The sequence below is a fragment of the Leopardus geoffroyi genome, chromosome C3, assembly GCF_018350155.1.
Source record: "Leopardus geoffroyi isolate Oge1 chromosome C3, O.geoffroyi_Oge1_pat1.0, whole genome shotgun sequence".
In the NCBI taxonomy this organism is placed as follows: domain Eukaryota; kingdom Metazoa; phylum Chordata; class Mammalia; order Carnivora; family Felidae; genus Leopardus; species Leopardus geoffroyi.
The window spans coordinates 57,000,285-57,021,740 of record NC_059338.1 but is presented as its reverse complement, the minus strand read 5'-3'; the positions used below and the strand labels follow the sequence as shown (position 1 = coordinate 57,021,740).

Here is a 21,456-nt window from a genome sequence, read left to right as displayed (position 1 = left end):
CAGGCGCCCCGAGAAATAATTTTTGAAGACTGTTCAATGACATGGGAGAATACATTGTGATCTAGTAAGTAAATAAAGTAATTTATAATTACATACTGTATATAATCTCAATATGTTATTTTTTAACTCTGTAGAAGGAAATATACCAAAATGTTAAATGGTTATCTCTGAGTTTGGGATAACAAAGTTATTTTCATTTTTATACTGCTCCCTATTTTCCAATTTTCTATCACAAACTCATATTATTTTTAAGAGGGAATTTTTTTTAGGGAAAAATGTATCTGGAAAATCAAGAGAAGAAAATGGAAAATACCTATTTTTTTAATGCTTTTAAAAAACACTTAAACCACTTACCTGTGGTATACAGTCAGTGTATGCAAACATTGATTTAAAGCGATCATCCATGCTAATGTGGTAAAGAACACACATTGCTATTTGTTTGTAGTTTTCATTACCTGGGAATAAGAAATCATGAACATGATTAAATCATGGATATAATTAATTTTTTTGGTATAACACACTCAAATTAATACATTAAGACTTTTAACCTCCTGAATCAAATGCTTATACACCTCTAATTTAGAAAATATTTTGACCTCCCTATTTCAATTTTAAAGTCTAGAATATACTGTCTGTGAAATACCATTAATTTCCAAGAGACAACGTGCATTTTGCAAAAAGAAAATTAACCACAAACCAAAGAATTTATTGTTTTCAGTAGCCTACTGTGAACCAGATTGGATCACTGGCATCCTCACCCTGATGTTCCATGAAAATATGTGATTAACACAGCTCCTAACAGTGAGGACATAAGAAAAATAGCGAACAGAAAGTATATTTAATTCTTATGAGTCAGAAACTGGAAAAATAATCTAAATGATAAAAGAAGTACAGTAGTATTTGTAACATTAAAAAAATACATGACTATAAAATGCTAAGGCCTACAAATAGACTAAGGACCGCCTCAGTACTGAGGCCTAATACACCTCAAAACTGAGAAAGAGAAACAAATGATATATCATAGAGTGAACAATAAAATGGGATTCTATGTATCATGCAGTCCTTCCTGCCTTCAGATAGGTCATATTTTAAGGTCCGATTTATGATCTCTAAGTCAGTGAGTGACAGAACTAGAATTAGAAAACTTGTCTAACTAAAAAGTTTATCAAGAAACAATATCCTTTTTGAAAATTCTAGGCTATGAGAAATACTTGGAGATATTTGGAATTTAAAAGAATCAAGTAGGTAAGTGAATTTAATTGATAAATAATATATGAAGATTTTAAAAGTTTTAACATGGAGGATAAACTTAGCACCTTTATCCTTGTGTCTACCATACCACAAAATTACTAAAATATGTAGTGTTTTTTAAAATTCTGTTTTAGATTTTTATTGAATTTTTTGATATATTAGGCATATCTTTCCAGATGGTTAGAAATTCTTAGACCATGTGAACTTTGGTATTCTCACAAGGCTTAGTAGAACACATGGTAGTTTCTTATTAAATATCCACTGACTGATTTTAATATTTAAACAGCATAGTGATTATAGTTAACAATCCTGTATTGTATATATTTGAAAGTTACTGACAGACAGTAAACCTTGAAAGTTCTAACCACACACCCACACCCATCCACACACCCCCCAACACACACACAGTAACTGTGTGAGGTGACAGATATGTTAACTAACCTTACTGTGGTAATTATTTTTCAATATATATATATATCAAATCATTACATCACATACATTAAACTTATATCATGTTATATGTCATTTAGATCTCAATAAAGCTGGAAAACAAGGAGCAGTGTTACATTAAAAAACCAGAGGCTGGGGTGTTAAGGAATCTACTCCTGAAATCATTGTTGCACTATATGCTAACTGATTTGGATGGAAATTAAATGAATGAATGAATAAATAATAATAAATAAATAAATGGACTAGCATGTCCACTGGGTTATTATTTTAATATTTTAATTTATTTAATTATATCCAAGTTAGCTTGGAGTTAGCTTATAGTGCAAGTTGAAGTTAGCTTATGGTGCAACAGTGATGTCAGGGGTATGGGTTATTATTTATAACTGAAAATTTGAAAATAATCTAGATAACCAACATTTAGAAAATCATAAAATAAATGGTGATATGCTTAGGTAATATTATCTAAACATTATGCAATTATTATGCTTTGCATGTTATAATTATATAACATTATATAAATATTAAAAATCATTTTTAAGGATGCCTGGCTCGCTCAGTTGGTGTAGCATGTGATTCTTGATCTTGAACTCCATGGTGGGTGTAGAGATTAGTTAAAAATAAAATATTTAAAAAAAATAAAAAAAAATCAGAGGCTAAAACAGAAGAAATAAACACATTTATTCAAAGACAGAAATTACTAAATTCTACAAGAGCTTCAGATTTGAGGCAAATATTTTTAAAGTTATAGGAGATCTTTTACAAGTAAATAAAAAAATATAGCGACTAGCTCTAACTTTTTGTTTTCCTTGAGCTTATATGTTACATAAAAATATATCACGTGGTGGGACACCTGAGTGGCTCAGTCACTCAGGCATCTGACTCCTAACTTCGGCTCAGGTCATAATCCTATGGTTCATGAGTTTGAGCCCTTTGTTGGGTTCTGTGCTGACAACGCAGAGCCTGCTTGGGATTCTCTTTCTCCCTCTCCCTCTGCCCCTCCTCTGCTTGTGCTCTCTCTCAAAATAAAATAAACATTAATATATATATAGACAGAGAGAGAGAGAGAACAAAATGAATCTTCAAAACAATAATCTGTCAAGTAAATATTATCCCTATGCTTCAGATGAGGAACTTAATGCTTAGAGAAAAATATATATTTGCTACACGGCCTTGTAAATGAGCAGGGATTTAAACTCTGATTCTAAAATCTTCACCAGGTTATGTTACAATAACACTCAAATACTTTTGTAATTGATAAGATGAAATGGCCTTCTAATACTGGGTAGGAAAGACTGATCTATACTGACTGACAGACATATGACAGAATAAAACACATTTTTGAAACACTTTTTTAAAAGCTGGATTTCTGCATCTTTCAAAATAGTTTGGTTAAAGCCTGTTTCCTTCGGCTTTCAATATCAGCATAAAAATGACTCCTTGGGATAAAACAAACAAAAAAAATCCATTCCTTATCTGATGAATACATACTAGTATACATTTTCATTTTAACTAAAAATCTGTGAATTCACTAACTCAACCACTTGGAACACAACACATGCAGAAACTACATTTTATATGTGAAATAACACTTATTTTATCTCATGTTTTATGTCTGTTTCTCTATAGCATTATAGTTTATAGAAAATTTGCAGAATAAAGAGTGCAGGAGAAATCATTTTGGGTAAATTTCAGGTCCTTTCTATTTGAAAAATGTCACTACACAATCTGTGGAGAAGACAGATGCTAAATTCAAAAGATAAGCTCTAAGGATAATGACCCTAGGCTTAGATGAAAAGGTGAGATATAAGAACAGAGGAGAAAGTACACTTAATCTGAAGATGAAGAGTAGTAAATTCAGAAACACAAGTTAGCTGTAGAAAATATATACACTAAGTATTTAGGGGTAAGAATTCTACTTGGAAGATGTGAGGCAAAAATTGTGAAATTACTCCAAAATGAGAAAAGTATAGAAAAATTGGGTATACCACCAATTCCAACATTTTGTTCTTGGGACCAAAGCAAATATAGAAATAGAAAATATAGAAATCTATAGAAATATAGAAATCTATAGAAACAGAAAATATAGAAATATAGCAATAGAAGATTCACAGATACTACTAAAGCATATTTTCCCACTGTTGAAGGCATGCATTTACACTTATTCTAGTATAAAACACACCTGTCATAGGCAAACAAATCTTTGTACAAATTTTCTTTTTTTTTTTTTAATGTTTGTTTATTTTGAGAGAGTGTGCACCCACACCCATGACGGTAGGAAAGGGGCAGAGAGAGAGAGAGGGAAAGAGAGAATCCCAAGCAGGTTCCACATTGTCAACGTAGAACCTGAGGTGGGGCTCAATCTCACCAATTGTGAGATCATGACCTGAGCCGAAATCGAGTCATATTCTTAAACATCTGAGCCACCCAGGTGTCCCTGTACAGGTTTTCTAATACGTGGGTTAAAAGAGAAGAAATCTAGGGGCGCCTGGGTGGCGCAGTCGGTTAAGCGTCCGACTTCAGCCAGGTCACGATCTCGCGGTCCGTGAGTTCGAGCCCCGCGTTGGGCTCTGGGCTGATGGCTCAGAGCCTGGAGCCTGTTTCTGATTCTGTGTCTCCCTCTCTCTCTGCCCCTCCCCCATTCATGCTCTGTCTCTCTCTGTCCCAAAAATAAATAAACGTTGAAAAAAAAAATTTTTTTTAAAAAAAAGAGAAGAAATCTGGGGCGCCTGGGTGGCTTAGTTGGTTAAGCGTCTGACTTCAGCTTATGGTTCGTGAGTTTGAACCCCAGCTCAGGGCCTGGAGCCTGCTTTGGATTCTGTGTCTCCCCTTCTCTCTCTCTGCCCGCCTCTCTTTCTCTCTCTCTCTCTCTCAAAAATAAACATTAAAAAATTTTTTTTTTAAAGTGAAAAATTCCAACTTTATTCTCCAAGGAGGAGGGTATCCTTATGGTTTGGTCAGATTATACTTCACAGTATTTAGCTTTTTTTTCTAGGTATTGAGATATTTTTAAATCTTTTCAAGTAGGGTCCTTCAGCAAGCTTTCATATTTTTTTAATTTTAATTTTTTAATGTTTATTTTTGAGAGAGAGAGACAGAGTGTGAGTGGGCTGGGGCAGAAAGAGAGGGAGACACAGAATCTGAAGCAGGCTCCAGGCTCTGAGCTGTCAGCACAGAGCCCGATGCGGGACTCGAACTCAGGAGCCACAAGATCATGACCTGAGCCGAAGTCAGATGCTTAACTGACAGAGCCACGCAGGCACCCCAACAAACTTTCATATTCTGAAGGCAAATCTCTTTTTCCCTGCTATTCCAGTTTCTTTCTATATGTTGTTCAGCTGTGGGTATGTTCTAATCCTACTTAACTTTTACAAAATATTTTTTTAACAAAATATTATTTGAATATATTTTCTCTATGTAGTGGGTTCACTGAAAAGTAGGATTCCAAAGCACACAACTTGGTAAATGGTAAAAGAAACAAAGAATCAATAACCAATAAAAAGATTCTTCAAGATCAAAGTACATCACCAAACAAATTAGAATTCAATGTGGAAACAGGAATAAAATGGTCCATGCTTGAGGAGAGTCTATTGCTGGCGTCAATGAAAAGAATTCTAAGAACTGTTTTAAGGTGGTACATCATTCATATAAGATGAGAGAAAAGATTCACTTTTAAGAGATCTGTACTCAATAAGATAGGTAACAAGGAAGCTCCTTTAGAGCTAATGATAATACACACTGATAATACAATGTATATAATGGTAGTATATCCTAAGGATAAATCAAAGATATAGAATACGTGATAGAATAGGAAGCCTGGAGTAGAGTCCTAAAATTATAATAATTTCTGAAAAGCAGATGAATCACATATGTAAGAAACAGATCTCAGATATGACAATAACTTATTTTTTTTTCACAACATAAATATCTAGTTTCAAGAAACAGAAAGATTCATTCTTCAGCCAGTCCTGCGTCTGCTCTTGTGTGCTGTCTCTTCTCCTCTCTCCACACTCGTGTCCCAAGGTGAAAACTCCTTGCAGCTCTCTAATGCCTTCCTAATTCTTCTCTATCGTGACCCACTATTAAGAAAAAAACAACAAAACACCTCTGAACATGTCCCCAGTTCCCATCATCTTCCCCCCCCCCCATAATATGTACCTAAAATGCTAATCATGCCCCAATGCATGCTGAAAACTGAAGGCCTGCGGTGGAATCTCCAGGGAAGCAGTGCTGTCCTGAAAGCCTGGCAGACAGCCAATCTTTTTAGAACTGTAGTTGTTTGAGAAAAGGGGAAAGAGAAAGGGTTAAGCCAACAGTGATACTGTTCCTACTGTATGTTAGGCATATGTTTTCTCATTCACCCTGTGAGGAGGTAGATCCTATCTTTGATTTGGAGATGAGGCAATGATATTCATTAAGGTTATGAATCCTTCCAAAGGAGACGGCACCATGAATCTGAGACTCAAATCTAGGTGGGACTACAAAGCCTGCTTGTGGGCTTCCTGTTATTATCATTATCCCTTAGTGACATAGTACAGGAAGGAGATAAAATTAGAAGGGACTCTATGAGACCTGGGAGTCTTAGAGAAGACAGTGGGAAGGTGGCCGAAGAGGGGAAGAGAAGATGGAATGCACAACGACAACCAGTTGTTTACCGGAAGACCTGTGCCCAGATACAGTAGGTTCTGAAGGGCCAAAGAAGTTCCTGACAGGGACAAAAGGAATTATCCCCCCAGCAGTTTGGGGGACTAGATCTTCAGCAGTTCTGAAGCTCACTTTCACTAAATTGGACCAGAGCTACCATCAGGCAGTGTTTGAGTTTATGAAAAAACACAAGGTGCTACAGAAGCTTAAAAGATGAGTGGCCCTGGTAGCATAACACTGTGGTTCAGAGCTCGGGCTCTGACAGGCTGGGTTCAATCTGTGACTCCTGCACCTGAGATAGAGCCTGTGAGTGTTATTTAAACTCTCCGTGCTTCAATTTCTTCATCAGCGGAATCGATATAACAACTGTACCTAACTCAAAGGGTTGTTACGTAAGGATTAGTTAGGAGAATTCTGGTAAAGCAATTAGTAGTACTGAGTCTGACACAGTAATAAACCAATTCAATACATGTCATTTCTTACTCTAATTATTATGTGAACAAGAATGTTTTTTTCTGTTTTACCAACAGAACAGTACTATCGTGCGCCCCTAACACACACGGTGGGTTTTTCTCTTTTCAAGATCGGATCATAGTCAGAAATAAAGCAGGCTTGAGAAGCAGCGGAGATTTCTCCAAGATGAGCTAGGCAGGGTCCAGAGGTATATTCTGAGCCTGCAGCTAAGCCACTTGTCCTTCTATTCAGTCACTTTCCCGTAAAGCTTTACTATTCCCAAAGTATGGGCTGAAGAGAGTTACCTTACTACAAGATTCCACTAAGTGACCCCTATCTGATAGGAGCCCTTCATCATTCTCTCATTCTTTTTTTTATTTTTATTTTATTTTATTTAAAAAAATTTTTTTTTCAACGTTTTTATTTTTGGGACAGAGAGAGACAGAGCATGAACAGGGGAGGGGCAGAGAGAGAGGGAGACACAGAATCGGAAACAGGCTCCAGGCTCTGAGCCATCAGCCCAGAGCCCGACGCGGGGCTCGAACTCACAGACTGCGAGATCGTGACCTGGCTGACGTCGGACGCTTAACCGACTGCGCCACCCAGGCGCCCCTATTCTCTCATTCTTAAACAGGGTTATAAATTCCTTAATAAGAGTGCAACTTGAGAAAAGAACATAATCAAAATACAGATTCAGTACACATTCGTCCTCCACCACTACCACAAACACACTGTGAATCTCTCACCCCTCTTTCATGCTTCTGCATCTGCAATAGAACTTAAACTCAGTCTTGGAGTAGGAAACTATACAGGTGATCGGCTACCAAGAAGATGAAAGGACTCAGGCAGAAGTCTAAGAACACTGCAGACAAAGCTCACAATTAGCTACATTACTTATTTACCTTCAAGTGGCATGTCCCATGCTTCCCCCCTTGTTTAGGCCGAGCACAACTGAACAAAAGAAACTGAAATATGACAGGCATTATACCAGAGGTATTCTTTTTCCTTGAGAAAAGTGGGAAAGGAGGTGATGACAGATCTAAGGGACTACAATATTGTACTCACAGGTCAATATAACACAAGTTGCTGATATGTCTTCTGGTTTTGTCTGGGTAAATGTTCCCTGGACCCCAATCACGTGATTTACAAATACCTATAAATTTGATTTTCAGGGCACCTGGGTGGCTCAGCTGGTTAAGCATCCAACTTTGGCTCAGGTCATGGTCTCACGGTTCATGGGTTCGAGACCCACATCGGGCTCTGCGCTGTCAGCTGTCAGAGCCCCCTTTGGATTCTCTTCCTCTCTCTCTGCCCCTCCCCCACTCACATGCTCATGGACTCTCTTTCTCAAAAATAAACAAACTTAAAAAAAAATTGATTTTCTGGGGCGCCTGGGTGGCTCAGTCAGTTAAGCATCTGACTTTGACTCAGGTCATGATCTCGGGTCCATGAGTTCTAAGCCCTGCGTTAGGCTCTGGATGCTGACAGCTCAGAGCCTGGAGCCTGCTTTGGATTCTGTGTTTTCCCCTCTCTCTTCCCCTCCCCCACCCATGCTTGTTCGCTCTCTCTCTCTCAAAAACAAATAAACATCAAAAACTTTTTAAAGGGGCACCTGGATGGCTCAGTCGGTTGAGCGTCCGACTTCGGCTCAGGTCACGATCTCACGGTTCGTGAGTTCGAGCCCCGCGTCGGGCTCTGGGCTGATGGCTCAGAGCCTGGATCCTGCTTCTGATCCTGTGTCTCCCTCGCTCTCTGCCCCTCCCCCATTCGTGCTCTGTCTCTCTCTGTCTCAAAAATAAATAAACATTAAAAAAATTAAAAAAAAAACTTTTTAAAAAATTGATTATCTTCCTTTTTTTTTTTTGTATTTTTTTAGGGAATTTAAAAATACAGAAACTGACATTTGCCCTTTAACTCAGAAAAAAGATGTAAATATCCTATACATGATCTTCTAACCCATGTTACCTTGACAATTCTAATTCACATCTTATTGCTGCAAATCACATATTTCCTTTCTCTACTAAAGAACTGCAATATATGAATGAAGATTGCAATATATTACAGTATATAACCGTAATTATTCACTGAAGCATTAATTATTATATAAATGATTAGTTGCTTGATGAAAATACAGCCTATAACTTCATGGCATCTAGCAGATATTCTGACAGCTGTAAAAAAAGGACAAAATATTTTAGGACAAAAGTGCATACCCGCAGTGGGAAGATGTCTGGAAATAACCTAAATTCATCTCCTCAAACACAGCTGCACACAAAAAGTAATGGCTTTCTGGCAGTCAACATTTATTATTACTTAAAGGCTAATTTGCAGATCACATAGCAATAAACAGTCATTAAGAGAGATTAAATGGTCCAAGTAAAATTAAGAGCTTATCCTTCATTATAAGCTAATCATCTTCTTTGATTGGAAGAAAGGATATCTGAGTTTTTAAAAAATAAACCTCAAAAAAAATCTTGTATATCCTAAATGAATTTGGGGCTTGGGGGTATGATTTTCCCATAAGAATTCATGACTAAGAACCATAAACTGCAGCTAACCAGCTATGATTCCTCTACATCCTACAAATGGCAGGCATTTCAAAAGGGCTCCTTTAAGACTTACAGACATCAATTATTCCCAAGTAAAAACAGGCTGCCAATAGTCCGTATGCTGGCATAGCACCAAAGGCCCTGTGAATTTTGAGCAGAGCAGTGAAAAGACTGAATATTTTTGAGAACTAGGTCCTTAATGACTAGAGGTGGATTAGTCAAATCTGTTCAAGTAATAAGGCCAGGGTGGAAAAAAAATGGCCTAGTCATTATGATTCCTTTGGTATTTACGGTAATAAACATGAATCATGATGAACTCACTGGCTATTAAACGCAGAGGTCATAAGTACTTCGATAGGATTTCCACAGGAATTCACCGTTAATTAGCTGGATCATTATTTGAAAGTGTTAGTGAATTATCTTAGCAGTTGTGCAGCCATTCCCCCCAAATTGGTCATTCCCAGCTGAGGGCAGTTAATGCCTTAACAAACTGGTCATTAACTCCAGTAACTGATTTGTGGGAATTACTGCACTTATAAAGTACATTCAAGACTTTTTTTTCCTTTTTTAAAAAATCTGCAGCTGTAGTTCAACTGGAGCAGCTGAAGGAGGAAAAAAAAACGTTCTCTGGACTGCTCTCATGATCGATTTTCTGCCAATTAAAGGGCAAACGCATGCTGATGGGTTTTGAATTTTAAAATGTCTTCAGTTTTTCATCTCCAAAGTGATTAGTAAAAACACCAGTTAGTTACTAATTTTGTAAGACACTTGGGATTTTCCATTCACAGTTCAGTCAAGCAGAAATATGAGTTTGAACACCAGAACTCAAAGCCAAATTTCCGCTTCTGCAGTAGACCCAGCCCAACACTTTGTAAAAACAGAGTGAGAACACAAGTTATGGGCCACATTATTAGCCAGATTCTCATTCTCTTTTGCACTCCATGTCTTCATTCAAAGTAGAAAACTCCCTTTGAAGTCACAAAGGCCCCAGGAGAAGATAAGATATATATGCTCAGTATGATCAGACAGCCTTAGTTTAAACTTGAATTTGAGGAGATCATTTTTAAGACTACAACTATACTGGACAGTCTCCTTTTTAGAATAGATTTGTTCACAGTATAAAGATTTGAGATGAATAGATAAAAACCAAGAGCTTTTAATCATGAGCTGAAGGGGGAACATTACAGAGTGTAGGTTACAATGATCAGTATGAAAACAAGTGTAACAATAGTCTTGTGATACAGGGTTTCATGGATAAATGATTTTTGTGTCCAATGACTTGATATAAAAACTATAAAAAACTGAAATTGTAAAGCTACCAGTAAGCTCAACAGCTCAGTCACATTAAGAGATATTCACTAAGTACTCTAAAATCAAATACTTTTGATGCATTTTCATTCATTTTATGTACAACCGCACATTCTGCCATATAGTTCATTTTTCAAATATTTGCAACATATTTTAATTATTTTATTACCTGGTCTATAGTGGCCTTTTATTATGTCTAAAGCATACTATAACAACTTATAATACATCCTACAAAATGTGCACTCTTGTGGTACCAACGATAGGGACCAAAATAAAGCCCTTAACAATGACTGCTTTCTAGCCTACAGGTCCACACCATTGACTTAATGTGCTTCGGTCAGCTTTTACCTTGTAGAAATGGAGACACCCCAGGCAATATTCACACACAGAGTATTGGAACCAGCTGGTGATAGAAGAATCCTAAGAAAAAAGGCTTCTTGATTTAATTGGGAAAACAGGAGGAAGCATAAATTTTACTGCCATTAATAACTTCAAGCAATCTTGATATGACTCTACCTCACCCTGACGGCTAAACATGTGCTTTTTGTTAAAGTGTTTGCCACATCTGACCCCTATTGTTTGCTCACTTGATCAGGTAAGAAAATGTAGGTTTATTTATAGGATAAATGAGGCCTATTAAAATTGAGAAACAGTGCAGTAGTCTATGAGGAGCTGCATACTGAAACAGATGTGTGAAATTCCATAACAGTTTTGTAATAAACAGGCCAAATGAAGTTATTTTAAAAAGTCTACTTTAAGTTTCTTAAACCATCATAAAGGCAACCTAGTTTTTAAAAACTGGAAAACACCTCCTAATTAGAAAACATTATTCTGACAATTTCCCACCAATTTTTAATAAACAGGCCAAAAAAATGTCGTGTACTACATATTACTCTCTCCACAAAATAAAGACGTGCTTTATTTCTTAATTTTAGGATCCTTTTGATAAAATAAAAATTAAGCCATTAATTATAATGAAAAATAATATTATGGGGGACTTTCAAAGGTGTTCAGAACCTAACTGTTTCAATTTTCTTTTAAGGACATATGACAGAATGGTCAAAAGAAATAACCCTTAATTTTTAAGTGATCAAAGTTTAGAGTCCAACAGTCTCTGCTCTGGTGATCTCCCACAATAAGGGAAATCAGACTTGTCTCAACCGGAAGAAATCAAACATTTATCACTTAACTCTTGACCTGGTCTGACTTGCTACACGCTGATAAAATCTTTCCACAGCCTTGGAAAATGCCCTGAAACCCAGATTACCTAATGTAATCTAGACCAAGATGAATCAGGTGCCATTCCTACTCTCAAAACCATTCTGGGTCTACTCACAGAATGCAGAAACATTTATATCCATTTAGAACACCTTGGAAACGCTAATTTATCTTGCAGTGAAGACAATATGGTCCAGCAATGCTGTGACTGAAATTTGGGTCCTTTTTGAAATGATTCATGTGGAACTGTGAAACAGGCGTGACGATGTGCTACTGAATCTCAGAATCCTAATTTTCCTGCCATAACCAATAAAATTAGTTTCAGCACAAACCAGTCATGTAAATTAGCATGCTCACAACTTTCAAATTTGGAAGAGTCAAAAGTTATACAGCTAGAAATTTAAATCAAGATTTAAATTACAGACCAAACTTTCTCACTAGTTGTATGCAGTGCTATACATGTATCAATGACCTGATGCCTCTGGTGATTAAAGGGCAACTTGAAAAAGATGTCTGGGCTAGTTAACTTTTTTAGTTAACTTGCACAGAGATTCATAAATCACATGTGAATGTGCCTAATGCAAGTTAAGCACATGATGAATATTTATTGAGTGTGAGTTCGATCTTTAGCTATTACTATATTACTATATATATATATTGAAAAGCTACCAACATCTCTAGGTAACACTACGAATTCCTCAGTTTTTTTAGGAAGCATTCTCCTGTCTGCTCATAAATGAACTAAAGAAGTATCCCTAGGCAGGGTAATTTGTGATGCTGGATTCAACATTTGGGTTTTGGCTTGTTTTTTTATTTTGTTTATTTTGTTTGCTTTTTGGTGGTTTTAAAAAGTTTCCATTAGGGGCGCCTGGGTGGCGCAGTCGGTTAAGCGTCCGACTTCAGCCAGGTCACGATCTCACGGTCCGTGAGTTCGAGCCCCGCGTCGGGCTCTGGGCTGATGGCTCAGAGCCTGGAGCCTGTTTCCGATTCTGTGTCTCCCTCTCTCTCTGCCCCTCCCCCGTTCATGCTCTGTCTCTCTCTGTCCCAAAAATAAAAAAAAAAAAAAAAATAAAATAAAATAAAATAAATAAACTTAAAAAAAGTTTCCATTTTAATTCCAGTTAGTTAAGGTACAGTGTTACGTTAGTTTTAGGTCTACAATATAGTGATTCAATACTTCCATACATCACCCTGTGCTCATCAGGACAAGTGCCCTCCTTAATCCCCATCACCTATTTCGCCCATCCCTCCACCCCCTTCCCTCTGATAACCATCAGTTGGATCTCTACAGTTGAGTGTTTCTTGATGTGTCTCTTATTTTTTTCCTTTTGCTTGTCTTGTTTCTTAAATTCCACATGAGTGAAATCCTATGGTATTTGTCTTTCTCTCACTGAATTATTTTGCTTAATATTATTATTATATTCTCTAGTTCCATCCATGTTGTTGCAAATGGCAAGATTTCATTCTTTTTTATGGTTGGGAAATATTCCACTGTGTGTGTGTGTGTGTGTGTGTGTGTGTGTGTGTGTGTGGTGTTTGTATATGTGTGTATATCTTCTTTATCCATTCATCAATCAATGGACACCTGGACTGCATCTGTATCTCAGCTATTGTAAATAATGCTGCTATAAACATAGAGGTGCATGTATGGGCTTTTGAATACTTTAAAAGAACAGCATGCTAATCTAAGATCAAACCTGTCTTTTCATCTATTTGAATAGTGCTTCTCAAACTACCTGTGGTTTAGGGTCAAGTTTTTATTTTTCCTCCCATGTGTCAGAGACCAACACTTTTATAAATTATACTGAAAATTAAAGAAAATATATGCAACACAGAAGTTCAAAAAATGTATTATACTCAGCAGACATAATATTATATACATAAGTTGCTGTAAATTGTCTAAACTCTGATTCTTAATTTCTGGATTTACTCATTTCAGACAAGTAAAAAACAGTTTATGAATGTGCATTGGTCGGTGGACCATACTTTGAGTTATCACTGTATTAGAAGATTCCTGCCTTGAATCACAAAATTCACTGAAGATATCTGTACCATATAAGTGAAATCCAAGTGCTATTTCAAGGTTTACAACAAACCCCCAGGCATAGAATAGTCAAAACTATGAGGTAAGAAGACTTTTTACTATGCTCATCTTTTTTCATTTAGGGACCATTAACCCTCAAACCTTCCCTTCCTTTTCTTCCACCTTATCATAACTAACGTTTGTATAAGGCCTTTTACTTATGAAATAAATAGACATCAATTCTCTCATCAGAGTTGCAAAACAATCCCGTGGGATGGATTTTCTAAACAGGACAAAAGGCTCACACCTATTGACTTGCCTAATGTCACCCAACCAATAAGGGGTGAACGGAAGGAAGGAGACTCAAGCTCAGTTCTTTTAATGGTCATTCCTTTCATGTGTTCCTTTCATACATTAATCCATCCAACCACCTACCAGATATTTTCTGAGAACTTACAATATGCTAGACATTATTGTAGGCACTGGAAATGTAGGAGTGAATGAGACTGATACAAATCCATATTTTCATGCAGCTTATAGTCTTTGGGACCCAATAGGAATGGTGGTGATAGTGGGTGTGTGGTGAAGACAATAAACAAGATAATTACATGAAAGATAGATCATGTGGTGATTAAGTGCTATGAATAAAAATAAAAGGAAAAAGAGAATAACCTGAGAGCAAAGCCCTTTCATGAGGGAATGAACTGTGCAAACAACTAGAAAAGGACATGGTAGGCAGAAGGAACAGGAAGTGTCAAAGTCACGAGGTAGGCGTGTCATTACTGGGTTCAAGGAATAGCAAGGAGGCCAATGAGTTTTCAGCAGAAAGAACAAAAACAAGAGTACTAGAAGATGTAGTTACAGAGGTAAGGGGCAGACAGAGAACATATAGATGCTTGTAGGCCATTGTTAAGACTTTGGTTCTTCTCTGGATAGGAAGTCATTGAAGATTTCTGAGCAGAGAAATGACAGGATTTAACTCAAATTTTAACGTGATCACTCTGTGTGCTGTGTTAAGGAGAGAATGTGGGGCAAGGGTAGAAGCACAAAGACGAGTTAGGATGCTACTGTATTAAGCCAGGAAAGAGAAGATGGGGCTGGCAACAGGGTGGCAGCAGCTATGTTTTGAAGACAGAGCTGACTGCCCAGACAGACTGGATGGAGGGTAAGAGGGAAAAAGAGAAATTAAGGAGAACTTCCCCAGTTTTGGCTGGTTAATTACAAAGTTTCCATTTTATGGAGAGAGAAAAGACTGAAAACAGTGGAAATTATCTATCTTTCTGTTTATATTGGGGAGTCGTCCACATAGGCAGAGTATTTAAACAGAATGGATGAAGTCACCAAGGGAGCAAGTATAGATGGAGAAAAATTCTATGGACTATGCCCCGGAAGGTGTTCTAATGTTTAGAGACGGGGAGATAAGGTAGAAGCAGAAAAGGAGACTGAGAAGGACTGGGGACTTAGGGGAAAAACCAGAAGAGTACTGTGTCCTGGAAAATCAATGAAAAAAGAAGAGGAGAGAAACTACCAAATGTTCACTACTGATGGAGTACTAGGAGTGCTGGGAATTGACCACTGGATTTGGCAACGTAGAGGTCACTGGAACTTGACCACAGTGATGCCATGGGGGTGTGTGTATGTGAAAGTCCAACTGGAGAAGATTAAAAAGTGTAGAACAGTGAGGGAGGGGGGAATTGAGATTGGATAGAGAAGAGAGGAGAAAGAGGGAGTGGGATGCAAAGAGCACAGAGCAGACAAGAAGGGATATGAATGCATGCAAAAAGAGAGAAACTGGGAGATAGGAAATGACCGCAATTCTTGAGGCATTCTGCAATAATGGGAAGAAGAGAAATGGGATGGTAGTTGAAAGATGAAAGAGTGAAGTGAGAGTAAAGAAGAATATTAAGATGGAAGAAATAGTAGCATATTTATATGTCGATGGGAATGATCTTCCAGAGAGGGAAAAATTAATGCAAGGGAGGAGAACTGCTGGAGCAAGAACCTTGAGTAGGTGACAGGGAATGGGATGGAGAGGGAATGTTGGTCAATGATGAGATTAGGAGCAAGTTCATCCAGAATAATGTAAGGGAAGCCAAGTACAGACAGAGGTAGGAGGGTAAGTGTGGCAACAGGAACTCATGGAAGTTTTTCTGACTGCTCTTATAGTGAAATAGGAACAGAACAAGGTAATGAGCCTAGGATGAACATGAGGTGTTGGATTTATGAGAAGGTATAGGAATGAAACTCTCACTTAGGAGAGTGGGAGGACCACATAAAGAAGAAAATGTAGTATGACTGCTGGGCAGCATGAAAAGTCTAGTATTGGTTAATTATCCAGAATGTACTGTATGCTGTTGTCCCTGTGTGCTCAGGGTCTTCCTTTTCCACTCTCCTACATCATGTCATACATTCCCCACCCTTCTTCACAAAGCACCAAAGAAAGTGATAAAAATGATTCTAAGATGTGAGTGGCTGAACACTCAAAATGTCTAAAGGGCAAGGCAAGAAATATAATGAAACGTCTACGAGAAAGTAAGGTTTATCTCAGGGGAATGGGAGAGTTTGGATCATGCCTAGAAATCCAAAGATCAAATTAAGAGACTACATTTTGGTAAAGCCGAACATGTCTTCTAGCTGGATTTAAGCTGCTAATTTGAGACTCCTGGTGTATTATTACAATCAGGAATGTATGCATTTAACAGGAATTAAAAGCTTTAAAGGAATGCTCTAATTCACTGGTCTTCAAGGTGCAGCCTGAGGATCCCTAAAGGGGATCCCCAAAGTCACACCATTTTTATAACAATACTAATATATTACTTTCCTTTTTAAAATTCACATTCTCTCATAAGAGGCTAACACATATATGAAATATGATACCACGACAGAGTGTTGAGGGAGCTAGGAGAGCCAGCTGTTGTCTATTAAGCCTGACTTTAAAGAAATTTGCAAAATGAAAAAAAAAAAAAAGAAATTTGAGAAATATAAAATTATGCTACTCTTGTCACTAATTTTTGTCTTGTTTTGGAAAGAGTTTTGATAACATATTTATGTTAAAGTGTAGCAACTTTGTTATTTTAAGATGAATATTTAATTTTTTTCTCAATTATGAATATAGTAAATATCTCTAGATATAATCTCTAATAAACAAAAGTGCTTTGGAGGTCCTTAATAATTTTTAAGAGTGAAAAGAGTCCTGAGACCAAAGTTTGAAAACTGATGCTCTCTAACCACTGAATTCCTACAGTCTCCTGATAAACAGGGAAAACTTACAAAATAGCAGAGAAACTGTGGGAAGTGAGGATTGCCTATAATTTATAGGTAGCTATCTAATCTGTTTAACCACTAGGCTGGCTATGACTATTCCATTTTTGTTTTAACAAACGCAAAATTTCGTATATGTAGGATGAGACCTACACATTTTATGTGTGTGTTTATTCCCTTGAGTTTAAGTCCCTTTGAAAATCAAGTTAAAAATTGAAAAGCTGACAGGAAAACTTGGAACATTACTCACTTTAAAATACACATCAATATCATTCAAAAAGGAAAAAGAATACTGTAAATAAACTCAAAATTGTTCAAAAGAGTTTACCAGTGAAATACGGTAGTTTTTTTTTAAATATTGATTATGCATTCTGTAATAAAGTATCTCTCCCATTATGTGATGTTTAAAGCTTTCTGTACAAACTATTTCATGATGAACTAGGTAGGCTCTCCCAAAGAATGCACTTCAGTTGGGGATTTATGCTTGCTCCTTTACTTAACATCATCCCCAAGCACATCAAGCAGTACTTATTAGCTTATGAATCATCGGAGCCAGAGCAACTGAGAGGTGCAGAAACATTTGTCTGGTGCATCAGATGAAAAGCTAGGAACATTTAGTTTTCAAGTCACTTTTGAAACACTATCAGTGCATTCTCCAGGAAACTGAAGAACACACTATGACGAAGCATTTCCTTGCCAACTCCCAACCCAGGATATTCTGACATAAGGAAGCACTCTTGAGACACATCAAGGTCAAATGGCTTAAGAACTTATGACAGAGAATTTTTTTTTATAATGATTTCTTAGATGAGCCAAAAATCTCTAAACATTTAAAAAAAAATTAACTCTATATCATAAAAAACCTGACTGAACTAACAATTGGCTAAATAAAGCCAAACTTTCTAGGTCCAATTCAATTTGCATACAATCACGTTTGCGGAAACCCCCGGCTATGACAGGTCTCCCAGATGGTAATATGAAGTTTCTAAGCCTAAGAAATTATGTGTCAAGCATGGGAATGAATAACACTGAAAAGATTTTATAACTGATACTGAAATAGTAAGCAGAGGTAAGTTTAGGATCCTTTATGAAATCTTAGGAAAGTAACATTATCAAAAATGAAGTAAGAATGGAATAATTTTGGTGGCATTTAAAAAAAACAAAGGGATACTTAGATACAAGGGTTCTCATGGATCCAAACAAAAATTGTGAAACATTTTTAACCATCAGGCTGGCTGTGACTAGTCCATTTTTGTTTTAACAAATGCAAAAATTCATATATGTAGGATGAGACCTACACATTTTATAAGGTTTATTCCCTTGAGGGAACTTCTATGCCTAGCAAAGGATCAAAACTATTCAAACAAATCAATTTCAGGAAAAGTGGAGAAAGAAAATTTTAAATAATGATTTCTAAAATTCTTTATTAATCCATTTTTTGTGTCCCTGATGTCAAAAGAAAAGCTAAATTCAAAATCCCTAAATGAAATGCTTTATATGACAATATTTTTAAATAATATTTGGTTTTACTGAGTAACATTTCACTCAGCCTCACATGGCGAAACAGATGAGCTATAACAAAACCTCTCTGCCTTTAAAAGTAAGTCAAATCACAAAATCTTCCTCAATTACATTTTTTTTCTCAGTTATTCAGCAATTCTGACAACAGCAGGGGTCGCAATGTACTAGTTAAATGTTTCAGGATGCAAGAGAAGGGGATTAAATGTTCACATAGCACAGCTTTATTAGAGCCTGAAAGATTCATGATTCATTGTACTCTAGTTAAAATAATCTATCATTAAATATAAAAAGATTTTTCAGTTATGGGGTCCCCAAATAATAGTAAAGAAAACCTACTTAAAATCTGATAGCATTTCCAGTTGAAACAGCATCCCTTAAAAATCACTTCTGAAAAGTTCTCCACATGTGTAGCCCTACAAAAGTGGCTTTACATTTTTTGCATCTTTTAAAAAATAAACAATTTCTATATATAAAATAGGTAACTCTTTAATTCAGTCCTCTATCAACCTGAACTGAGTTTCTTTCTAATAAAAAACCAACCTGACCACTCATGTTCTACTCTATGCTCTTTAATTCCTTCTCGGTGATTACAATGAAGAAAATGTACTCCAAATTCTTCAAATACTTGATTTACAAAAGGTTTTTTCCATTAAAAAAATTTTCAATTCCATGGAATCACTCCCATCACTACTTGCCAAGAATAACCTAGAAGAATTTAGATAATCTACTGTTCAACACACAAAAAATCCAGCAGAGACAGTGATTAAGATTTCTGAACATTTGATGGGAAAGAAATCTAATCACTTTCCCATAGTTCAATGTTTTCCAAATGAATGTCAAATCAATCAGAACACAAAATTAATATAAGTCATAAGTAGAATAAACAATGAACAGAAAATAAATAGAAAATACAGTTCACTGCACACAGAAATGGTAAATACTGCTTTGTGAACATTTTTAAAAATTACGTATGTTAAAATCTGTAATAGATGTAAGAAGTAAAATGTAATGTATATAAATATACACATATGGATATATACACATGCATATATATATCACATACACATGTGAGTATTAGGTTGTAGTGTAAACTATACTATAGATTGGGGTAAAGATGTTTGAAAGTCATTGCTCTATACTAATTATATCCTATCCCTTTAAAATCTATGCTCTGTGTAATGCTTCCTCACTACAATTTCTATATAATTGTAGTGGCCAAAGACCAGAGATATTAAATGTATCACTGAATTGCTCAATTGAGAAATTTAGTTTATTGTGTTAGGAGTTAATGATTTATTTTTCCACACAAGTAACATATACATTAACAAGTATAAAAATGACTATTCTATTATTAATAGCTTATCAGCAAATCATTTATACACTCAATGCAATTTCTTTGGACACAGCAGAGAGAACAAGCAAAATAGGTTTCTTCACAGTTAAAAGAAATGTTACAAAGTCTGCAATAAACCTTACTAAGAGGAGTGTGTTACTGGGAAGAGAACCCTTTGGGCATTCATTTGGAATTCATTTTTAACAAAATATACACTTCAAATAAGCTCAGTTGTCAGTTTCCAAGACCACAAGAGATTAGAAATATATCATTAGAGAGAGGAAAATTGCTGCTATAGAATTGCTTCTGGAACAGAAGAAATGAGAAGTGACAGCTAAAAATAAGAGGGGAAAACAGAAAACCTGTACATAAAACATTTAAATACATGGAATTCTGAGGCCATTTAGTAAGGGGAAATAGTTGAGCACAGTAATATTTACATTCCTGTATAATAAATTATTTTGACTCGATGATTAAAAAAACTCATATAGCAGGTGAACGCTGGTACTCTGGTTCCAAAGCCCATCGTACTAACCACCACACTATACTTCTCAATAAAAATTAAATGACGTTTATGGTATTAAAAGTACATTTAAGAAAACATTTATGAAAAGAAACATGTAATCAATTTTAAAGAACTTTATATAAAATGATTAAATACCCTTAATGTTATAAGCTGAGAAAACTTTCTTATCATAAAGACCCATTCCTTGGATATCTATAGTTTGTATTCTATATAATTTCCTAACACTGTACTCTTATTTAACCTTTCCTTATTAACATGCATTATTATCTATATACTGAAGATGAGAAAATGGACACATAGGTTAAATAATTTACACAGTATCACATAGCTAATAACAGATGAAGCTAATATTCAAAGTCATATGGTATGGCTCCAGAATTCTAGCTTTTAATTAATGTGCTCTGTGGTACTATAGTAGTTAGATACACTACATATGGTAGTATTGCTATAATGTCTCAGGATGTATTTTTTTAACAGATTCTGGTAATCCTGGAAACTCAGCTAAAATAAAATTCAGAAGTGCCTGGCTGGCTCAGTCAGCACAGAATGTGACTCCTGATCTCAGGATTGTGAGTTCGAGCCTCAACATGTGCATAGAGATTACTTAAAGATCAAAATCTGGGGTGCCTGGGTGGCTCAGTCAGTTAAGTGTCCAACTTTGGCTCAGGTCATGATCTCACAGTTCGTGAGTTCGAGCCCCACATCGGGCTCTGTGCTGACAGCTCAGAGCCTGGAGCCTGCTTTGAATTCAGTGTCTCCCTCAATCTCTGCCCCTCCCCCACTCATACTCTGTCTCTCTGTCTCTCTCTCAAAAATAAACATTAAAAAATAAAAAATAAAAATAAAAATCTGAAAAAATAAGTAAAAGAAAATTCAGAAAAACTGGAAAATACTTTTCAGGGTTGTTAGGTTGCTAACGCAC

General features: G+C 36.2%; 1 protein-coding gene across 2 annotated transcripts in view; it reads right to left on the bottom strand.

The window, feature by feature from the left end:
- KIFAP3 (kinesin associated protein 3) overlaps nt 1-21,456 on the bottom strand; it is a 174,113-nt gene that overhangs the window by 70,105 nt on the left and 82,552 nt on the right. For both annotated transcript variants that reach the window (XM_045452967.1, XM_045452968.1), the window contains one exon: nt 355-455. In XM_045452967.1, coding sequence (XP_045308923.1) covers nt 355-455 — 101 coding nt within the window. The remainder of the gene's footprint in view (nt 1-354; nt 456-21,456) is intronic.